This window comes from Callorhinus ursinus, unplaced genomic scaffold (assembly GCF_003265705.2).
Source record: "Callorhinus ursinus isolate GAN/ISIS: 27379988/994484 unplaced genomic scaffold, GSC_fseal_2.0 scaffold3, whole genome shotgun sequence".
NCBI classification, from domain to species: Eukaryota; Metazoa; Chordata; class Mammalia; order Carnivora; family Otariidae; genus Callorhinus; species Callorhinus ursinus.
In genome coordinates this window covers 34,525,735-34,548,320 of record NW_027397065.1, presented here as the reverse complement: position 1 = coordinate 34,548,320, position 22,586 = coordinate 34,525,735, and the positions used below count along the sequence as shown (strand labels likewise).

The window sequence follows — 22,586 nt, the reverse complement described above, 5'->3', positions numbered from 1 at the left end:
CACACACACACACACACACACACACACACACACACACACAGTAGGTGTTCAATGAATATTTTAGTTGTCCCTGGTCACACAGTTCTCTTCCTAGGAATTGGATAGGAATGTCCCCAACAGGGAATTGACTATGTGCCAGATATCAGCTGGGTGTTTGTTTTATTTTTCCACTTTCCCAACTCACTGTTTTCACATACAGCACAGAGAACACACCGACATATGAAGGCTTCTGGCTGTGTGTGCAAGGAGCTGAGATCTTCTTGCTGCGAGCTGTTTAATGCACCACCAGAACTAAAATTCAGGAGCTTTTCTGAAGCCCTTACACATATAACCTTTTCTCTTTATATTTTTCCTTTTTCTGTAGCAATTCAGTTGGCCCCAGGGTTTCACCATTATCACCAGTGTCCAGTTTGGTCTGACTTCCTTCAAGGGTGGCTTTTCTCACCCTGATCCATGGCATGACTCTAGAATGGTTAACCCTTTGCACACATCTTCAGAGAGCCATCTTGGATTCCCCACCAAGTAGACCAGCAAAAACCCTTACCTTCAAACCAAAGAAAATACTAAATCCATGAAATCACTTAAGAGAGGGAGAATCAAAATGTTTTATGCAGCAACCTATAAGAAACTCATTTTGTGGGATGTTTCACATTCCAGCCCATGGTTTATTCCCCCATATATCCCTGCCAGTAATATCAACCAGATGTGGCAAAGAAGTCTGTGCAGAATTGTAAAAATTACAAGCATATTCTGTAATTCCAAAGCATTGTAAAGTCACAGCTTGGTTTTCTTTCTTAAAAAAAAAAAAAAAAAACCCACCAAAAACCTTTTCAAGCTGGCAGAATGTTCTCAGTACAAGTATTACCTGATCACTTTAGAAAGCTCTTCCGTTGGCCCAAAGGGCCAAAAAGTTTTCAAATATAAAACCCAACTCTACCTTTGATATGTAGTAGGGAATTTAGGAAGGTCTACTTGCACACATACATTTAAGTCTATAAATTTTTTCTTTTTTCTTTTTTAAAAAATATCTTATTTATTTATTTGACAGAGAAAGAGAGAGAGAGAGAGAGAGAGAGAGAGAGAGAGCGCACAAGTAGGGGAAGTGGCAGGCAGAGGGAGAAGCAGGCTCCCTACTGAGGAGGGAGCCCGATGCGGGGCTCGATCCCAGGACCCTGGGATCATGACCTGAGCCGAAGGCAGCTGCTTAACTCACTGAGCCACCCAGGCACCCCTAAGTCTATAAATTTTCTGTTTTAATGTTTTAAGTCTTAATACTTTAGATCTCAGGTATGAGCATGTGCTCATATATACTCATATAAGCATAAAAGTACAAAATACTGAACCTTGAAAGCTTCAGAGATCCATGATTGTTTTTTCTCTCTCTTTTGTAAGGTGTGTTTCAGCACAGGAGGCACATGATAATGTAGAAAACAATCCGTAGAATTGGGGGTCAGAAAGCCCTGGGTGTATTCCTAGTGAGTTAGTCTAACTCTTGGGCTTCAGTTTTATCATCTGTGCAGTAGGCACAAAAATATCTACCCTGCAGGAGAACTAAAGAAGATTGCATTTGCAAAGGGTATCTAGTACATAATACGTGCCCAAGAGATGTCTGTTTTTTTGCCTGCTCCCATATCTATAAAGTAATAGGGTTTGTACTAGATCAGTGTTTCTCAAAGTATGCTCATGGATGACATACGCCAAAATCATGTAGGGTGCCTACTTACAAGGTCTGAACCCTAAGTCCATTCCAGATGTAATGAACTAGATGTCTTGATTACATGGCCTGGGAATCAACATTTTAACCAGCACCTCAAGGGATTTTTTTTCCCCAAATGCTAAGTTTGAGAAGCAGTGGAACCTAGATCCTTGCTCACCAAATGTGGTCCTGGGCCAGGGGCATCACCTGGAAGTTTGTTACAAATATAGACTCTTAGGTCCCACCCCAGACCTACAGAACCAGAATCCACATTTTAACAAGATTCCCAGGTGTTCAGATGCACAGTCAAGTTTGAAAAATTCTGGTCTATATAACTTATTCCTAAAATTTTACCATTTAAGGGTCTACAGGACAATTCAAAGTATTAGCCTATAATCAACTCTGTGTATAGACAACAGGCTTCTGTGCTTAGCCAGATAAAGCCTCAGTGGAAAAGAAAAGAAAACTTCCATGCCTTCTTTCCTGGCTCTTGCTTAAAGCACTACAGACAGAGTGCAACTCACACAAAATAGAAATCCCAAGAGTGACATGGCACCCACTGTAATCCATTATCTGTCCACATGCAGATTAAAGCTAAGCCTGTCCTCAAGCACATGACGAAACTTGCAGTTGATGAAGCACGCTGTAAAGCAAAAAGAAGGCCAGAGGCTCACCGCAGTGTTCAGGGAGTGGGGGAATGAAGGAGGAGGGACGGGAGCTCCAGTTTGCAGGGATATTTTCCATGAGCTTTTGGTGGCTGTGCCCCTGGAAAAAGTGACCCCACGTCTGCGATGGTGAGGCTGGTCTGTCCCTGGACTCTGAAGGCTAGGCTAGCACAGGGGGAGCAGGTCTCCAGGATCCAGCTCCAGGCAGGAGGGCTGTTTCTGAAACCCCACCATCCTGATGGCTTGGTTTCCCCATCGTCCTATTATCATTTCACCACATCAGATAACAACTCTGCTGGAAATTGAGTAGTATGGTTTTTGTTTTCTCCACTGGTTTTTCACTTTTATAGCACTGTTTCACATCGATATTAGGGTTTTATGGAGACACATATTGCATGTAGTTATGTTTTCAAGTTTAGTGCAGAACTGAAAGATTAAGGTGGCTACAGAGGGATCTATGAACAGCAAAAGGTATTACCTAAAGGTATGGGGCCCCAGTCATTCAGCAAGCCTGGGCCCATTTAAGGCTTCAAAGGCATTAGGGCACAAACATTAACTGAGCTTCTACTAGGTGCCTGGCACTTTAAGTAGTTACTAACTTCTCATAAATACAGTAAGAAGACTGTGGTTAGGAATGTGGGCTCTGGAGTCAGGCAAGCTTGGGTTTGAATTTTGGCTCTGCCAGTCGCTGTCTTTGACCTTGGGCAAGCTGTTCAAATCTCTAGGACTCTGTTTCTTCATCTCTAAAATGGAAATGTTATAGTATCTGACCCCCTAAACCTGAGACCGAGTAGGGGGATATACACAGAAGCAGGTCATAGAGCACCTGATCCATGCAAATATGTAATACACACTAGGGAACCCTTTAGGCTGGTGTGTCGTCCCCATCCCCCAAATTCATATTTGAAGCCCTTGGCCTCATTACTTCGGAATGTGACTGTATTTGGAGATTAGGTCCTTACAGAGGTAATTAAGTTCAAACATACCCATTAGGGTGGGGCCTAAGCCAGGGTCACTGATGTCCTTATGAGAAGAGGAAGAGACACCGGGCCTGAGCATGAACAGAGGGACAACCGTGTGAAGAGGCACGAGAAGACCGCCCCCTCTAAGACAAGGAGAGAGTTCTCAGGAAACCAACCCTGCCAGCACCTTGATCTTAAACTTCTAGGATCCAAACTATGAGAAAATAAATCTCTGTTGTTTAAGCCATCCAACCTGAGATCCTTTGCTATGGCAGCCCAAGCAAACGAAGACAGGAGCTAGGACTGTTAACCCTACTGCACAGCCAATCAACCCGAGACCGAGAAAGTTGAAGCTACTTGCCCAGGGTCACCAGAGAGTAAGATCCAAACCCAGGTTTATGCGGTTCCAAAGGCCACATTCTTTACTCTCCCACCGGGCCGACTCAAAGAGACACTAGATCACCTTGCTGAATGCAGCTTCCTGTTTGGGAGTATGGGGCACACAAGGTGGTGACAAGAGCAGACAATGGTGAAGAGGAAGGAGAGGTACAAGTGAGCAGGAATGAGAGTTGGGAGGACTCCCTCATTGGAAATAAGTTCCCTGGTCACTGAGGTTTCCCAGCCTTTAACTCTGGACAGATGCTGATCTACCATAACAACAGCCCAGTGACTTGGGGCTAGTTGGTTGGCCACACTTCATAGTGTTTTCAGCTGCCTCAGGGATTAACCTTCTAAGTCTCTTGCAACTCCACAGACCCAAGTGAGGGCCAGTGGCATTTTTTTTAAAGCTGTCACATACCTCATAGAACTGAGTGGGGAAAATGCGGGGGGGGGGGTCCCTGTCCTGCGGCTATCACACTGCTTGTTCAGCTACGGGGCTTTAGACCACTACCAAATATGGAATGGGCTCTTTGGACATGAATCCAGAACAGAGAGGCCAAAAGGACCCCAGCGGTCTCCTCATCCTCATATGGGGAAGTCAAACTCTTAAAAACTGTGGTTGTGAACCACTGTGTCCCTCGTCTCCTTAAAGTTCTCTAATCGGTAAAATGCAGAGGACTTTTTATTTTTTAAAAAGATGTATTTATTTATTTACTTGAGAGAGACAGAGGGAAAGAGAGAGAGTGTGGGGGGGGGGAGGGCCAGAGGGAGAGAGAGAGAATCTCAAGCAGACTCTGCATTGAGCACAGAGCCCGATGCAGGGCTCAATCTCACAACCATGAGATCACGACCTGAGCCAAGACCAAGAGTCAGACCAACTGTGCCACCCAGGTGCCCTGGTAAAATGCAGAGGACTTTTAATCATGGTTTTTACCTTGTCTTCTGCTCCTTCTAATGATTTCTGCCAACATTAATACTTTAACCTTCCAATAACCAGAAATCCTTTGCTCCCTCTCCCATGTGTAGGTGAGAGAGAACGCTGGAAGGGGATACAAAAAAAGGGCGGAATTAATAACCTACAGACCATGTAGCAGACTGCGTTCCATACCATCCTGTCTAGATGAGACAACTGAAGCCCGGGGAGGGGAAGTAACATGTCTCAGGCCACAGAGCCTGTGGGTGGTGGAGCCGGTCTGAGGACAGGGATCTTCCCGCTCCAAGTGCAGTGTTCCCCTCTCACCTCTTTTGGAGCCCGAACTCTTTGCCAGGTGCTGAAGTGTTAACCACAGATGCCAAAGCCCTGGCATAAGCACGGCTTGCCTCAGTCAGCTAGCAAAGTCAACCGGAGACATCTTTCACTGAGCACTTGCTATGTGCTAGAGTCAAAGCTAAAGGCTGCGCATGGGTTACTTTCATTTATCCTCACAACAATGTAGAGAAGTAGGTTCTCTTGTTTATTTTATTGGCGAAGAACCTGAGACCCAGGGAGGTTAAGTGACTCGTCCACAGTCTCACAGCCCCTTAACCCCCTCACTCTACTGCCACCTCCTATGCTCAGCTCTGGGTCAGGAGTGGTAGGGAACTTAAGAAGACCAGAAACATGATCCTGACACTTGAGAACCTTATGATCTATGTCAAGATGGGGGCGGGGGGGCAAGCTAGTACTTACTGAGTGCCCAGGGCATGACAGAAACCTTACTGGCCCTTTATCAAATGCAGCAATGTTACCTAAACCTCAGGGCACTTCCAAGCTCTAGGATGCTCTGGCTTGTACTCTATGTGCTTGAAAACAGGGCAAGAGGACAGATACACCACTAATATACATATGGATCAATCAATCGATGGTGCTGAGTCTGAGGGTGGATGGGGGTGGAGTGACCAGCAGAGGCCTGACAGAAACACTTGGATATATGACAGGTCCATTAACAATCCTTTTTATCATCACTTCAGGTCTCCACAATAGCTAGCTTGGCATGGTAGAAAACTGAAGGACACTAACCCCTCTAAGCTTCAGAAATAGATTTGAGAATGATTCTCTCTGCAAGATTGGTGTAAAGGTTAAATCTGAGCATTGAGGCAAAGTCCCAGGGCAGGGCTACTTCTTAGAAATGTGGGCCATATGGGCAAGTAATTCAAACTCTTGAGTTGTAGTTTCCTCTACTATAAAATGGGAGTACTGAGGCAGGGAGCTGACTGTGGTAGAGAAAAGCACAGACTCCACAGTCAGATTACCCAAATTTGAATCCTGGTTCTGTCACGAAGTAGTTGTATAATGTTGGGTGAGTTCTTAACCTCTGAGCCGAAGTTTCACATTGATCGAACAGTAATAGTCATAGCACCTACCCACAGGGCTGGTAGGAGTATCAAATGAGTTCCACATAAAGCGCCCAGAACAGCACCTGCCAGTCAATGGGTTTGCTATTGTTATTACCCTGAAGTGTTATTGAGGATCCAAAGCACTCAATTAAAGTGCAGCAGTCTGCACAAAGTAGATGCTCAATAAACTTGCAGACATCTGTTGTTTTCAAGTTTGGCATCACTTCCCCCATCTTCCAATAACAGAATTATTATTTCTTTTGGGAAACCCATACTCTCATCCCCAAACAAGTGGGATGAACCCATGACCCAAACTTGATCAGTCAGAGGATACCACCTCACTGGCAACAGTGACGAGCTCCAACATAGACGTGTGACCAAGCTAAGCAATCTACCATTGGTTCTTTCTTTCAGGACTGTTGACTCTACCTGGAATGCCAGTTTAGTGCCCCCAAGTCTTCTGCTTTTGCCCACCATCATGGGCACTGTTACACACAATGGAGGGAGTGAGATGAAGTCCCAATGACATCACCCAAGCCCCTGGATCCAGTTGTTCCTAAAGCCATCCATAACTATTTCTAGTCTTCCCAGGCATATAAACTAATATATTTCCTCTTTGGATTAAACTAACTTTAGTCACATTTCTGTCACTCACTGGTTAGTACCGTTATTATAGTAGCAGGTTTTCAATAAGTATTATTTCCCTTTCCCATCACTCCTGAAAACATCTTATTACATGTCCATAGCCTTTCCAAAAGGTATTCTTTGGATAAACACTGAGTATTAGGCAGTTTTTGTCTATAGATCTAGTAAGAAAGGAAAAGGCGTGTCCAGAATTGCTACTTATCCCACATGGCATACTATGGAGTAGACAGCCACGCAGTACCCACATTTAGCATTCCCTGGAAAATGGCTCACTGTGTCTATTGAGATGCAATGCTCTTTTAAAACAGAGCTAGTGGCATATGTATACACACTCATGATTGCACATTTATTGATTTCTAATTTGTACCCTGCTTACTTCCAAAAAGGCCCTGGAGTGGCTGACAAAATAAGACAAAGACACAATAGGGCCATTAAGAAAAATCAAAGATCAAGCCCAGAGAGAAAAAAGGGACTGCTGATTATAGCTGAAACCTGGGTTAATATAGTTGCTTCAATAAAAAAAAAATTATATTTAGCTCTCAGCTTTTTGGCAGCCATTCAGAATGTGTCATGATGAGGCACACAGAGAAGTGGGCATCCTTCATGTCTGCAGCTGAAAACCCAGCAGAAGCCAGGCACAGTGGAAGAGCTTATTGAATGAATGAATGAATGAATGAATGGGGGATAAAAGAACCAGAGCCTAAGGGCACTGTTGATATACCTAGGCCTATATCCTTCACTTCTTCATTGGCCAGTTCACGGACAGCTGATGTGGTGCCGGCCTCTGTGCCTGGCTAGGGCCTGGAAGGGGACGACCACCAAATGGAGTCAAACGTCTTCCCTGCCTTCCCAGCTGCAGCTCTTCTGGCTTGAAGTAAAAGCTCAGGGTCATCCATCTCAGCACTCACAGCACCTCTCAGTTCCTTCATGCATCCCAGAGGAAGAGATGAGTGAGTGAGGCTGAGGGGATGGGAAGTGTAGGAGTAGTCATAGTTATCTTGGTGAGGACACTCACACCGCACTGGAAACCCTAAAAAACACACGCACACTGTGATCTCGTCGGATACTCACAACTCCTCAGCGACGAAGATGAAAGGGAGGAGGGGTGTCTGCCTTTTACTGACGAGGATATTCAGGCACAGAAGGGAAAGTGACTCCCCCAACCTCTCTCAGGTAGAAAGTGACAGGATAGCACCCTGAGGTTTCCCATGTCCCGGGCTGTCGGCCTGGGCCTGGCCCCCAGCATCTCACTGCCTGAAATTCCTCCTCTGCTTGGGTCAAGAGCAGCCTTGAACAAAATGGGCATCACTCTGACGGCTGTGGGGAATGGCTGGGAGGCCACATTCCGTGAGCAAGAACCAGCCTGCCCAACATCCTGCAACAAGTAGAACAGTCAGACCCCACCTGCTCGAAGCCTTCCAGCAGCCCCAGCCCCACAGACACCTTCTGTGTGCCTAGAAAGTGATGCTGAGATTCCCAATGAAGAGCAGATAGCCAGCATTATTTAGGAGCAGGTTGAAAAGGCACAATGTAGTGCTGGGTGGAGAGACAGCTAGTAAGTGAACACAGAGGGAAAGAACTATACAGGAAGAAGAAATTAAAAACCAGGTTGTTTCCCCTCATGCCCATTTCGTCTTGCTTATCCAGCTCAGCTAGACAGCCAGGCTGCCAAATGTCACTTTATCCACCCTCACGCCCATCAAAGTGGGTTCAGAGAGGAAGGGTGGAAAGGGGGGCATATTCTTGTCCATGTTTAGCAAAGTCAGCCAGGTGGACTGAGCCAGAGAAATGCAGTACACAGCACGAGGAGACCTTGACAAGGTACAGGTGTGTCCCAGAGAAAGGCGAGTCACGCTGCTGTACCACTTAAACACCAGCCAACCCTTGTTGTTCTTGTTCCAATAAAGTACCCTTAAAATACACTTATGTATATGGTCTCTTTCTTTGTGTGTACCCACACATATAGATATAGATACAGATTTCCAATTCAGAACTCGTTCTTAAGTGCACTCACTGACATGTGTTTCGTATTTCCCAATGTATCCTGGAGCCTACACGCATTGTTCGAGTGCATAAATAGGTATTAAACACAGCCACCGGGAATGTGAATAGTGGCCACAAGTTTGGAGCCTCCCCAGTAATGTTAGAGTCTTCCCAGCCAGGCTGTAAATCTCACTGCTTGACTACTAAGCAGCCAGACACTGTCATTCCATTCAGAAAACCAAGGCTCGGGCCAACCCAGTTCACCCCATGACCTACAAGAGTCACTGCCAGTATGACTTGTAGGTTCAGAATCATGGAGCCAATCACCAACAGTTAATTAGCACTTGGCCATCACCCACAATATGCACACCACAATCTCCATTCTGACATGCATCTCGAGCTCCTAAACCTCCACACTCTCATACTGAATAAATGTACAGAAGCATCTCCAATCTTCCCCCTGCATTATAACCTGGACCATTCCAGAAGATAAAGCAAGATTCAAGGTGTTTCTTCCTTTTCCCACAAAACCATAGCTCTCCAGACCCAGGATTCCCAGATGGCAGCGGTAGGAAGCAGGCAAAGGGCAGAAGGTGTACTAGTCTGCAGGGTGGTGAGGTTGAAATGATCAGTCCAATCCAGTGCCTTCTGACACCACTGATGTCTCCTGTAAATAAACCCATCTCAAATTCCATCCTCAGTGCATTTCCCTGAGGTAAGGTCAGACCCATGTTAAGTGGCAGCATGTCCTTCCTTGCAAAGAAAAGATCTACTACCACAAGTTACTAGCTCTCAGTGGCCACTTAAGCCACTGATCTCTGAAGAAAGGGAGCAAAAAGTTGGGTGTGGAGGGGCGTGTGGGGGCACGCCATGTTGAAGACCAGCTCCAAGTCCCCATGCATATGGGCTAACTGCCAAGCTCTGCATGGCACCAGGCTCCACTCATGAAGGCAATCACAATATCCATATCACCAAAGCCAGGCAGGACGCCTGGTAGAAAACACAATTCAATTCTACTCACAGTCTGGTGAGCTTTGGTGTACTCTGGAAAAGCAGTTCTGGGAGGACCTGGAGCTTGTTCTTGTTCAGGCGCCTACAGATGAAGAGAAAAATGAAAGGATGTCAGGGGACATTAAATTGGATCAAGTGTATTCACAGACACCACTTCAATCAATCAAGAGATATAAAGAGAACTTCTAGATCTTTCAACGTGGGATGCACATCATGTTAAGGAATATTCTGTCTTGAAAAGCTTGCAGTCAAGTTGAGAATATAAAGCAAAGGTCAGTCACAGGCAAGAACACAGCATGCATGCTGCCATTCCCCCATCATGAGCCTAGGACAGACATCACTCATTGATCACATGTTCTTTCCCCCAGATCCCACACAAGGCTTTTGAAACTTTCTGGCCAAGTGCTCCAGGTAGCTATTGCCAAGTGATGAAACTGATATGCAAAATGGGTCCCTAAAAAGAAATAAAATACCAGAGAGAATATTCTATCCTAGATAATGGTGGTGGTGTGGTGGGGAAATAGCAGTTACTATGGAAGCAGAAGAGGCCACGGGTTGAGGTGCCAAATGGAATCCCTACCAGCCTGGCTCTTTGGCCCAGAGCAGGGCTGCATTATAATTTTCATGGGCCCTTGGCACTTTTGCCTTTGTGTGTCCCTATCTCTATAAAAAATTAATATCATATTTTATAACTATGTTGGCATAAAATAATATTATATATAATAACATTTACGTTGACCTGAAAGGGTTTTTTTTTTCCTTATAATTTTAAAAGAAATGAAAGCATTTTCATGGGCCTCTAAAAGTATTATTGGTCCTGGACACTGTCCCCACTGTGCCTAATGGAGCAGTCGGCTCTGGGTCAAAGATCACAGTCTGGCCATGCCATGTGGCTGGAGGTAAACTCGGCCAGGAGGGAGGCCCCATGTTGGATGGCAGCAATAGAGCCAGTCAGACAGTCTCCTGAGAACTGTCAACACTAATGCCAATAGTAAAGAAGGCCATGTGTGTTTCCAAAGGACACAGGACCCTTGTTGTGGCTTCCAAGAAGGCTGCTCTCCTGGAAGTGGGAGACCAAGAGGGAGACTCTGTTTCCTGCCTGATCCCATGCCTCCCTCTCCTAGTATCTTCATGTAGCCTCATCAGTGAATGTCCAAACCAGTGTCTCCAAATCTGTCCCCAGAATGTCTTGGAGCAAAAGAACAGTTTATAGCCTGGCTGAGTTTCTTCCTTAGAGTGAACTGCCTGTTTGGTTACCTGGGACAACCATTATTATCTTATCTGAGAGTTAAGCAAACTGAAGAAAAAAGGTGAGCTGCTTCTTTGCATCTGCTCCCAAAGCCCACGCTTTCCCCATCGCATCAAGCAGACATGGTTCCCTGGGTGTGATTTTGGTATTTTCCCCCTTTCATCCCAGGTTGATGGCCAAACACTTGAGAGGGACAGGGATCTAGAAGGAGGTTAAAAAGGGCAAAGCATGTAAGAGAGGAGCATTTAAGACCACAGAATAAGGCTCCTGTCAGAAGTGTGCTGCTCAACCCTGAGGGGCTCACAGCGTGTGTGGGCAGCTATGGACCAGTGATGCTGTTCAGGAGCCCCCTGACTGCAAGGAGGCCAGACAAGAGGCTGGGAAGTTGGACGGGATAAGCTCAAATTCCCTGCCTCACCCCAACGGCAGCCTGATTCCCACACCAGTGCTCTTTTTGAAATTTTTTAATTGTGGTAAAAAAAAGTTTTTTTTTCCACCTTAACCATTTTCATGTGTACAGTTCAGTAGTATTAAGTATATTCACACTGTTGTGCAGATCTCTGGATCTTTTTCATCTTGCAGAACTGAAACACTATCCCCATCAGACAACACCCCCCCCCACCTGCCCTGCCCTGTCCCTGATAGCCACCACTATACTTTCTGTTTCCCTGAGTTTGACCAGTGTTCTTTTGATCACTCCCAGTATCTACTCTTTGTGTTCCTGTCACTAAAATGGAGAGAGGGAGGGAGCCCGGGGGAGGGTGAAGGGTAATCTAGTTGCTTGTTTAGTTCAGTTCCATACAGTCAGCAATAGGTCGCTTTATGTCATGTGGGAGCACTGATCCCAGGGGAGGCGTGGTGGTATGACTTTGGGGCTGACCAAGGCTAGGTTCAGGTCTAACTATATCTTGATCTCTGTGTGGGGCCTTAGGGCCGTTACCTAGCCTGCTGAGCCTCAGTGTTCCATGTGGAAAATAACCCTAATCGTTGGGTTACAGTAATTCTTAATGACACAGTATATGCCAAAGGGTCTAGCACTGCAGTAAGAGTGTGGTGATAACACTACAGTAACTGCATGTCGGACGCTAGGCTTCATGCTGGACGGGCAGGACTGCAGGCAGCAGAGCCCAGAGGCAGGCGTCGTTATGATCCACGTCTCACAGCCGAGGACGCTGGTGCCCAGAGGGGCTGGGCACATTCCACAAGGCCACAGCATGAGGAAGGGGTAGGGACAGCATCTGGACCCAGGCAGTCTGCCTCCAGAGCCCTGGTTCTGAACCACAAACCACTCGAAGCCTTGCAGTAACTGACAGCTCCCTTTCTCTTTCCCTTTCTTCTTCCTTTTTTTTCCCCTTTGCCTCCTTTTCTTCCATGGCTGCCACCCCCTCTGCACTAGCCCAGACAACCGTTCACCCTGAATCCACTTCCCTCCCTGAACAGGACTCTCTTGGAGGTCCCCAAGGCCAGAACTGGTCTCTCGGTGGGTCTGTCTGGAATCACCCTTTATTGTCACAGCTGCGCAAAGCCGACTGAGAGTGCCATTCAGACACCCAACACTCCAGTCTAGGCAAAAATCCGAAAATCTGGCCTGCTGCGGCCTGCAGCGGGTAGGGTGTTTAGTGCGCTAAAAGCCCCAAAGCAGAGTTGAAGCTAAAAATAAAACCAGCTTGGCTCCAAGGTTCCAGGAAGGGAAGGAATCATTTTTCAGTATTTGTGGCTGGACAAAAATAAAAACACAACCAAACTGAGCCAATTGTGCTCTGCCTGCCTGATGAGCCTTCCAGGGCAGCTGGGCCGGGCTCTTCTCCCAAAGCCTCTGGGTTTTTCCGCTTCAGCGTGGGCGGGCCTCGTGCTGGTTCTCCCTATCACAGGAATTCGATGCTCTATTTCATTCCCAGCTCATCCCAGGATTTATTCACATTTACTTAGCTAACCAAGCCGGCTGAAAGGTCTTCCTTGAAGAGCTAATGAAGGCTCCAAGCTGCATAAGGTGCATTGCCCATGAGGCTGCTGTAGAGCAGCTCCTGAACAGGAAAATGAACGGTATGACATGTGTCACTGTCCTGGTAGAGGGGCAGGGAAGCACTGGGCTGCAGACGGGAGTACTCGCCATGAGGCCCTCGATCACTCAAGCCGTCCTCTGCTCTGTCACCCTGGGCCCAGCAGTGGAAATCTCCTGTTGTGCTTCAAGCTGAAAATAGATCCATGATGCCTGGATGGAAAAAATGACTGAATGGGACCCATATGAGGGCAGACCCAAGGAGGTTGACCAACAGGCCAGAGGCCAGGTCAGTGATAAGATACAGGCCACCTGGCTATCCCCCTCCCTTTGAGATCAGTACTCTGTTTTAGCTTTCCTGCTGGAACACTGGGCAGCATCAAGGTCAAAAACCCACTGGCTGTGAGTTGCAAGGTCATACTGCTTTTCAGCCTGAACTATGAAGCTTTACAGTACTGCTGATCACCCTCCTGGAGGCAGCTGCGTGTAAAATCTGATTAGAGGTTTTGCTACTTTTTTTGTTGAATTTGTCCATTTATCTATCTTTTCAATCATCCATCCATCCATCCAACTTTCCACCCAACCACCATCCATCCGTCTCTCCAGCCCTTTTTCAATACAAACATACAAAGATGAATAAGAATATTCCTTTCCAAATATCAGATGGTAGTGAAGATAGACATGAAAACAAAGGTATCACAGGAGCACCGAGTGAGGCCAGTGAACCCAGACCTGGTAAGGGAAGGCTTCCCAAAGGAAGTGGTTGGAATTTAGTTTTGAAGCATGAGTACAACTTTTCAGGGGACAGGGACAGAGGGTCCTAGACTTGTGCATGGCCATGGAGGGCCATGAGACCCAGGAGCAGGCTGCATTGCTGAATTGTGGGGATGACACGAGAAAAAAGGGATGAAGCTACAGAGCTAGGCAGGGGTTCTATAGCAAGGACCCTCGTGCGTCATGATAAAGGATCTGGGCTCGGGTGTTTCCTGAGAGTAATGGGAAGCCACAGGAGGGGTGTGAACAAGGGAATGATCATCTGGTTTAGATTTCAGAAAGTCCTCTTGAGTAGCAATAAACTTGGCTTGGCAGAGAGTGAAAAAGCAAGGAGACTAGTTAAGAGGGCTCTTATGTGATCCACTTGGCTGTGTGAGGACCTGGTTTAAGGATGAGAATGGTATTGGGGTGTAGGAGATACATGGGAGGCATCATCGGCAGAGTCAGAGGGAGTTACAGGGGTGGGGGTGTTAAAACTGTCCCCAGGGGCTCCTGTTAACTGATCAGCTGAGATTACCAATCATTGCTGAAAGGAACAGAGAAGGGAGACCAGCACACAGAATGTGGCGTGTTTAGATTCCAGATTTCTATACTACTGGGGTCTCTCAAATATGTTCTGACAACTAATATCAGTAGCTAGTAATAACAGTGAGGCCATGACTCAGGCGCTGTACCAAGCACTTTACCTGCACTGTCCCACTTAATTTCCACAGAAACACGTTGAGGCTAGTACTCTCAGTAGCTATAATAAGGGAACAGAAGACTAAAGAGGTTAAAGCACTTGCCCAAAGTCAAACTTGATCAAAACGATGGTGATGGGATTTGAACCCAGACACCTGATGCTAAATCTGTGCTCTTAGCTACCACGGATAACGACAATATTTAATTAGCTCTTCATTATACGCTGTCTCAACTTGCCACCTAACGTGTGAGTCTCATCTTCCCATTGAGTTCTGTAGGTCCTCAAGAGTAGAAAATGCGTCTAATATCTTCCTGCCGTCCAACTTCAGCCCACACAGCCCCGGGCATGCAGTGGGTGGTGATTCAGCAAGGGCCGGTTGAATTTCATGAATAAATCATAAGGGAAGAATGGCAAATTTGGGGAGCCTGAAGAGTCAACAGCCTTCCTGGGCTAGGTGACAGAAGCCATCCTGTTTGGAGGCGAACACAACTCCCAGAGGGCCCACATGTCTATCTGCATTCTCCAGAAACTTCTTGCGGATTCACCTGCCTCACTGACAGGCAAGGCAAGAACTGCGGGGCTCATTCAGTACCTCCCCCGCTGGGTGAAGGATGGGGCAAGAGGCCTCGGGCCGGAAGCATGTATGTCAGCAGCAGGCCAGGGCAAGGCCACAGCACGGCCAAGCCTTGCTTTCCTCAGGGAGCGGTGGCATGTCCAGCTGCCCAGCTACAGCCTGAAGGAGGGGAAAAGTCAAAGTGTGCTAACTCCCAAAGGTCACTGGGATTGTTTATTTTAGTAATGAAATTAATTGGTTCCCCAGCCCCAGGCACTTTCCTAGACAGCCTAGATGTTCTCTAGGTCAACTGGTACTTTCAGAAATGTCAACATGTCTAAGCAACAAGGGCTAAAGAGTCTCTGTCGTTCAGAGCAGAAGCTCTAAGCCTTCCCCAGTGGAGAGATGGAGAGGACCATAGAGCTGAGGCTCCAGCTAAGCCCAGAAGAAGGGAAGCCCCAAACTGCAGAGGTCTCAAATCCCATCTCAGAGTTGGCACCATCATCCACGAGGATATACAGGTGTCACTATACATCAGGGGAACTCTGTGAGCATAAGGGAAAAAACTTGAACTTTGGCAAGTGAAAAAAGCAGACAGCCCTGTTGTGGGGCTATTTCTACAGTTGCTCCCTGTAAACACTGATATCCTCTTATTTTCTTGGTTTCCTCACCGGTCAAATCATATTCAGGCTTTGTTCCTGCAATGCAAATTTCATAATGCAAACTGGATGTAACCTGATCAGTTCAGTAAGAAAACTGATTTGTGATGTTGTTGGTTTACATCACTGTCATGATCAGAAATACATCCCACGTGTGTAGAAAGAAAGCTTATTTGCTTCAGCACCCACGGCCACTTCCATTGGGTGACTGATTCTCCTTTGCCATTGGGATTTCCATTTTTAAAATTTATTTTTATTTTATTTTTTTTGCTAGCAATTTTCTTGAGATCTAGTGGGGGCTTCCTTTTAATAGCACTTCTGGTCCAAACCACAATTTATTTTGATGGTTCAGGAGCAAGTTGACCTGAGTCTTGTCTTCCACAGAATTCAGCATTTGCTCACTGACATTTAGCCTGGCTTATGCCGATTTCGAAAATCTGTTATTTTTAGTTTACGACTTCAAAATGTCCTTAATAGCAATTAAAACCTTTATTTTTGACATTTCTGTGAGAGAAATAACTTTGTTTCCATCATCTAAAATTCTTGCCCCTAAGAAGTTTTTTCTTCATTAAAGTTGTTTGAAAGAACCCATTTTATTTTTTATTTTTTAAAAAGATTTATTTGTTAGAGAGAGAGAGAGAACAGGGAAAGAGGCAGGGGGGGAGAGAGAGAGAGAGAGAGAGAGAGAGAGAGAGAGAGAGAGACTCTCAAGCAGACTCCCCCCTGAGCACAGAGCCCAATGCAGGGCTCAATCCCAGGAACCCTTAGATCATAATCTGAGCTGAAATCAAGAGTCGAATGCTTAACCAACTGAGCCACCCAGGTGCCCCAGAGAACCCATTTTAAAAATAACTTAAAGTTTATTTTAGGAACACCACATTATGTAATAGCAAAATGTGTACCTCATGAGGTCCCTGAGAGGGATGAATGGTTTAACATCTGCAAAGGTCTCTACAGGACTCCTCAAAGGCTCAATAAACGGTGACTGTTGCAGCTAATGTTCTTGTCACCATCATCATCTCTAGATGCCCCAGGAGGCCAGAAATAGATTTACTTCTCTCGTATAGACTACTGTGCTGGTCAGCAAGGCTATTAGCATAACAAATGAGTTCCACGATCTCACTGGGTTAACGCAGTAAACACAGATTCTACACTCACATAAACGACTTGCTCCATCTTGGAAGATGACATAGGGAAGGCATGGCCTCCAAGGCTGCTGGGCTGGCAAAGAGAGGAAACAAGGCGCCATACCAGCTCTTAGCTTTCTTGACTGAGTAGGGACTCATGACACCTCTGCTCTCAGTCTGTTCGCTGGAACTACCGGCATGGAGCACACCTCACTGTAAAGGAGGCTGGGAAATCTACAGGGATCTTGGGTATTTGGTGAGAACTATCATAATAGCCAGCTTGTCTTAGCATCAGAGCAACAGTCATGACCTCTTTGTTCTTGTTGTTTCTTCCTTCCTCCCTTTGTTCTGTCAAGATAGGGCACTTATGCTGTACTAAGCACTGTGTGAGATGTTTTCTATGCATTCTCTCATTTTACCCTTAAAGTGACTCTCAAAATAAACACGGTTACTGTCATTATTTTACATAAGGAAACTGAGGCATAGAGAGATTATGTAACTTGTCCAAAGTCACCCAGCTGACAAACAAGGTTTGGAAAGAGGTCTCTCTGACACCAAAGCCTGTGCTTTGAACCCCTTCACCATTCTGCTTCCTTAGCACTTTGGCGCTTGGTTGGCCAGCAGGCTTCGTAACAATCCTGGGAAGGAGGTCAGTAACAGAGAGCATCTGTCTGTTTGATAGCTAGAGAAACTGAGTCAAAGTGGACTAGGAAACTGACCCTCTGCTCTCTTGGCTTTACTTTTCAAGGCCTATTTAACGGTCCTGCCCCTCTGGAAGGCTCTGAGGTTCCCATAATCACTGTTCCCAGGGCAGGAGGGAAACCCAGAGCCATCTCTACAAAGCATTTATTCCTATTCACCTTTCAGACCTAAAGGATCTGTCCATTGAGAACTTCCCTGCCTGCCTTTGTAGGTGACTTTGTACTGAGAATTATGTACAGTTTTAGAGAGCCCTGGGGCTTGCCCAGGATCTCACCTTGCTGGGATTCAACTCAGGACTCTAGCATGAAAAGAAAACAAGCACAAAGACTCCCAAACAACCCCTTTTGAAATTTCCTGCACCTTACATTGGACCAATTTTCCTCCAATTACACGGTTGTTAGAAAGAAAACAGAGCACATCAGTGGCCTGAGCCTGTTTTGCCTCTGACCCTAAGCCCAAATATCCCTCCCTCCAGAACACCTTGATTTCAGGAGGAGAGAAGCGGGTGGGGAGAAAGAAGGGCAAGGGTCCTGTATATGCAGCTATAGCAGAGTACTACTGACTCTGCAAAGAATAAGCCAAAGGGCACTGAGAACACTCTTGTTCCAGGGTGGCTAACCTATAAGACCTAAGTCACTTTTGCCCAGAACAATTCAGGGAACCCCAGAGGCTATGACCAATAGGCTGCTTTATCTAGGACTGAATTCAAGAGCAGGGGTCTCTGGGAATTTCCCAGTGGATTGTACATGAAACCACATTAGCACACTGAGGGCTCAGACTCCAGGAAAACATATGTAGTGTAGGAGAAAACACGCATTTATGCACGCGTGTGAAAGCACAGACACAGACACGTGCACCCAACACACTGCAGACATACTGAGTGTGCCACTTAACAGTCATGTATATCCATCAGAGCTAACCAGATCCACTTCAGACGGTCAGACCACCTGACACTGGCCAAAACTTGCCTCCCCACAGTGATGTCCTTACCCTGACAAGGCAGGCAGCCCCCCAGACTCAAGAATCATGCCTCGATCCCTTCTGGAACATTCCAGTCTTGCATCCTCTCCTGCCTCAGGGTGTTTACACGTGCTCCTCCCTTCCCTGGGAATTCTCTTTACTTGGTGCCCAGGGTGGCAGCCATGGAGGTATTAAGATAGAAATGTTTTGAAGGTGGAGCAGACACGATTTGCCTATGGATTAGAGGTGAGGCTTGAGAGACAGGGGAATGAACGTGGACACTGATGTTGGGCCTGTGCATTTAAAACTGTGGAGCTGTTGTTACCAGAGATGGGGAAGAGTGTGGGTAGAGCAGGTCTGAGGACCAGAGTTGGACATATTAAATCTGATATGCTTATAAATATCCAAGTGGAGACACCTGGTAGACAACTGGATATGCAAATCTGGGCTTTAGGAATAAGACCAAGATAGAGAGACAGACGGTATTTAAAGGCATGAACGATGGTCCCACTATGGGAGATGAAGAAAGGGGAAGAGGAGTGCGGATGAGTGGTGGGCTGCACCATCCACTGGGGAGCAGAGAGAGCAAGAAACAGCCACCAGTGTGGTAGGAGGAGAAGCGAGAGAGGGTAGAATCGTGGAAGCCAAGTGACGGGGGAGAGTTCCCAGGTGAGGCAGGATTGCTGCTGAGAGGTAGAGGAAGAGGAGGACGACATTGCACCTAGCAATGCAGAGCTCCCGGTAACCTGGAGAGAGCAGCGCGGTATAGAGGTAGGCGTGAACCAGTCACCGGAGTGGCTCCAGAAAGAGTGGCAGGAGGATTTCAAGGGGAAACAAGGATTGCGAGGGGGTGTGCTATACCGGAGGACGGAAAACAGGCTGGTAGCTAGCAGGGGCTATGGAGTCCAGAAAGGCTTTGTTGTTTTTAGTTTGTCAGATTGCAGGGGGGGATTGCAACATGCTTCTTTGCTGATGAGAGTGATCTGGTAAACAGAGAAAATCAATGACGCAGGGGATGAGGGGAAAATTGTTAGAGAGAGGCTCCCAGACAGGTGACAGGGAAAATTCCAATGCACAAGTGATGGCAATGGCCTTCGACAGGGTCAAAGGTCGTCTGTGGCAACAGCAGGGCAGGCAGAAGTGGTGACGGGAGTCTATGGAAGGTCTTCTCTGAGTACTTCTATTTTCTCACTGAAAATGAAAGCTAGATTGTCAGCAGGGATTGAGGAGAGGAAGGGTGTGGTGGGTGACTGAGAAGAAAAGGTAAGAAGTAGTTTTCCAGAAAAGAACAGGAGCGTGAACTGACCAGGAAAGGCTAGAAGTTGGTGGGGCAGCAGCCAGTGAGGTTAGTGATCCTGAGGTGTCAGTGGGATCTGCCTACATGAGCATGTGTTTGTTCTCCAGACACATCCAAGCTGCCTGGGTGACAGGGTGCAAACAACAGAAATTGAATTCAGCCTAGGTTAGGGTTTTTGCAGGAACTACGACAGAGGGGGAGATGGACAAGGGAGTTGAGGGAGTTATATTTCTTATGAAAATGGGCCATGATATCTATGTTGACTAAGGAAGTAAGGGTGGTTGTTATGGTCTGAATATTTGTGTTCTCCCTCACCACCACATTCATATGCTGAGATCCTAACCCCCAAGGTGATGATTTAGGAGATGGGCTTTGGGGAGCTGATTAGGATATGAGAGCAGAGCCCTCACGAATGGGATTAATACCTTTCTAAAACAGGCTCCAGAGAGATCTACTGCCCTCTCCACCAGATGAGGAATGGCAAGAAGTTAGCAGTCTGCAGCCCAGAAGAGTGCCCTCCATAGAACACAATCACGTTGGTACCCTGATCTTGGATTTCCAGCCTCCAGATTGTGAGAAATAAATCTCTGTTGCTTTATGCTACCCAGTCTGTGGTATTTTTTATAGCAGCCCAAATGGACTGAGGTCATTAGGTGGGTATGAAACAGGCGCAAGATGACAGAACCAGTGAATTATAGGCCCCTGTAGGCTCTAAGAATTCATGGATAGGGCACAGGCCTGGGGCTTAGGGAAGCTGGGCGATGGTCCTATCTCTGCCCCCGCAAACCACAGCACCCTGGTTTTCTTCATCAACAGAATCAGTGGGTTATTGAGACGATTCCTAAGATTTCTCTATTACTCTCCTTACTCTGAGAGATGGATAGGATACCTGGATTCTACATCCCACTCTAAATGAGCTATAAGTCCTTAGGGTTTAATTTCTCTTTCTCTTGGCTTCTTCATATAAAAAATGGGAATAATGATACCTCTTAGATTATCCATCCAAATCTGAGGTGCCATGGGAAGAAGGTTTTTTTTGGTCAATTTTGTTCACTGCAACTCAGAACTTAGAATAGGTCCTAGCAACTAGTAGGTGCTCAATAAATATTTACTGTTTGGTTATTCTGTTGGTTGGTTGAATGAATGAATGAATGAATCCATCAATCAATCCATCAATCAATGAGTGAGTGAATACCTATTTCACCTATCCCACGAAATTACTGAGGAACAAATGAGAAAAAAAAGGTAAACCCTGCGAAAAGCGTGTAGTACTGTCAGTTGTTATGCAATGCTGCCCCAGCAGCCCTGTGCTGGCCATTTCACTTTGGCTATTAAAACCAGAGTGTCTTGTTAGGGACCTGCTGGAGTACCGCAACCAGGTTACTGGAGAGCTGCACAGATTTATACCCTTGTCATAGTGCTGGAAAGAGGGTCCTGAGAGTATGCAGCATGAGGCACATACCATTGATTTGCACAGTGGGGTGAAGGGGAAGCAAGGACAGCTCCCGAACCGAGTGAAACCAGAGGGAGGCGGAGGGGCCCTACACCACGTGGAGCATTAGAGCGAGGTCTCTATATCAGCAGAATGAGGGGTGCTAATGAGAAAAGGCAGACGGCCCCCAAAGGCGAACTCTCTCTTGCCTGTGCTGCCCCAGAATGAATATGGGAGAGCTATGTTGGGGAGGGCAGGGGAAAAGGACTGAGAATTCTTCAGACATTAGCACTGCTCTGTAAAAGCACGCTCCATCAAGACATTAAGCATGCCTCGAGCAGCCTATGGTTAATGTTGAGTCATTTCTACTAGGATTTAAGAGAAAAATACTTTAGGCAGCTATGAGGATCTTCCCTCCTTAAAATCCCCAAAACAATGCAGCAAAGCTGGTTCTAAATAGGATGGCATGAGCAGAGCCTATAACAGACTTCCCATGTTCTCTCTGGCTTGTTCTCAGCCCGTCATCTGGGTCTCCAACCCCTTTGACCCACAGGTAAGAAAATGACAGATGCAAATCGAAGGAGAAATACTCTAGTTGGTGGATGTCACAGGGGGCAGGTGCAACTCAGCACAAATTTTCTGGAAGTATACTGTTTAAAATGGTCCTGTTTGAACCCATTGGCCTTTGCTTCTGTTTTAAGAAAGTTCAAAGTAAAAAAGAGAGAGAGAGAAAGAAAAAAAAGGAAAAGAGACCTGACAGCGAAGGATTCAAACATTCCTAGCTTGTGAATGACAAATTTCCCTTTCGTTTCTGTTCTAAACACTTGCACTCTGCAAGATCTGTTAATGATGGTGTGCTTCTCTGTGTGTTTATCTAGGTATCTAGATATATGTCTACAAATAGAGCAACAACAACAACAAAAGATCTCTGAAGGCTTCTCAGGCATGAGCCAAGGAATGTAGAGTAATTATCTGTGACCAATTCTCATCTATAACTAATTAGAATTTTACTTTCTCATAGCATTTCCTTCCTGGTCTAGTTCCAAGGTTTTTCCTTCTTCTTTCTCTTTCTTTTTTCTTAGAAAAGGAAGATACCTGGATACATTTAGAACTATGGGGTGGGAAGGGAACAGGGGGAAAGAGGTAAGGGGGAAGGGGGCACTTCTCAGATTGCATTATTTCTTTAATCTGATAGAACCTTCTTTGGTTATTCCTGGTTGTGAATGCTTTTCCAGCCTGGGAAGGGTTTCTCCACCCTCTGGCTGTTGCATTTGAACCGAAGTCTGCAGAACAGTTTAAGAGCCCCTGCTCACCTCTCTCACTCCCACCGCAGGCGAGCAGTTCCCCATCCCAACCACGGCTTTGAGATCCCTTCCAAACTTGCTGGCGTCTCAAACTGAATCCCAGATGTTCACTTAGCAAGAAATAAATGAATGGCCCAAGCTGCGGACTGAACCAGTGATCCTCACAAATAGATTCCACGTGTGTTGGCA

General features: G+C 46.3%; 1 protein-coding gene across 1 annotated transcript in view; it reads right to left on the bottom strand.

The window, feature by feature from the left end:
• The window catches only part of SLIT3 (slit guidance ligand 3), a 592,929-nt gene that overhangs the window by 485,251 nt on the left and 85,092 nt on the right, over positions 1-22,586 (bottom strand). Inside the window, exon 4 of the mRNA XM_025867066.2 lies at positions 9,670-9,741. Within this exon, the coding sequence (XP_025722851.1) occupies positions 9,670-9,741 (72 nt within the window). The remainder of the gene's footprint in view (positions 1-9,669; positions 9,742-22,586) is intronic.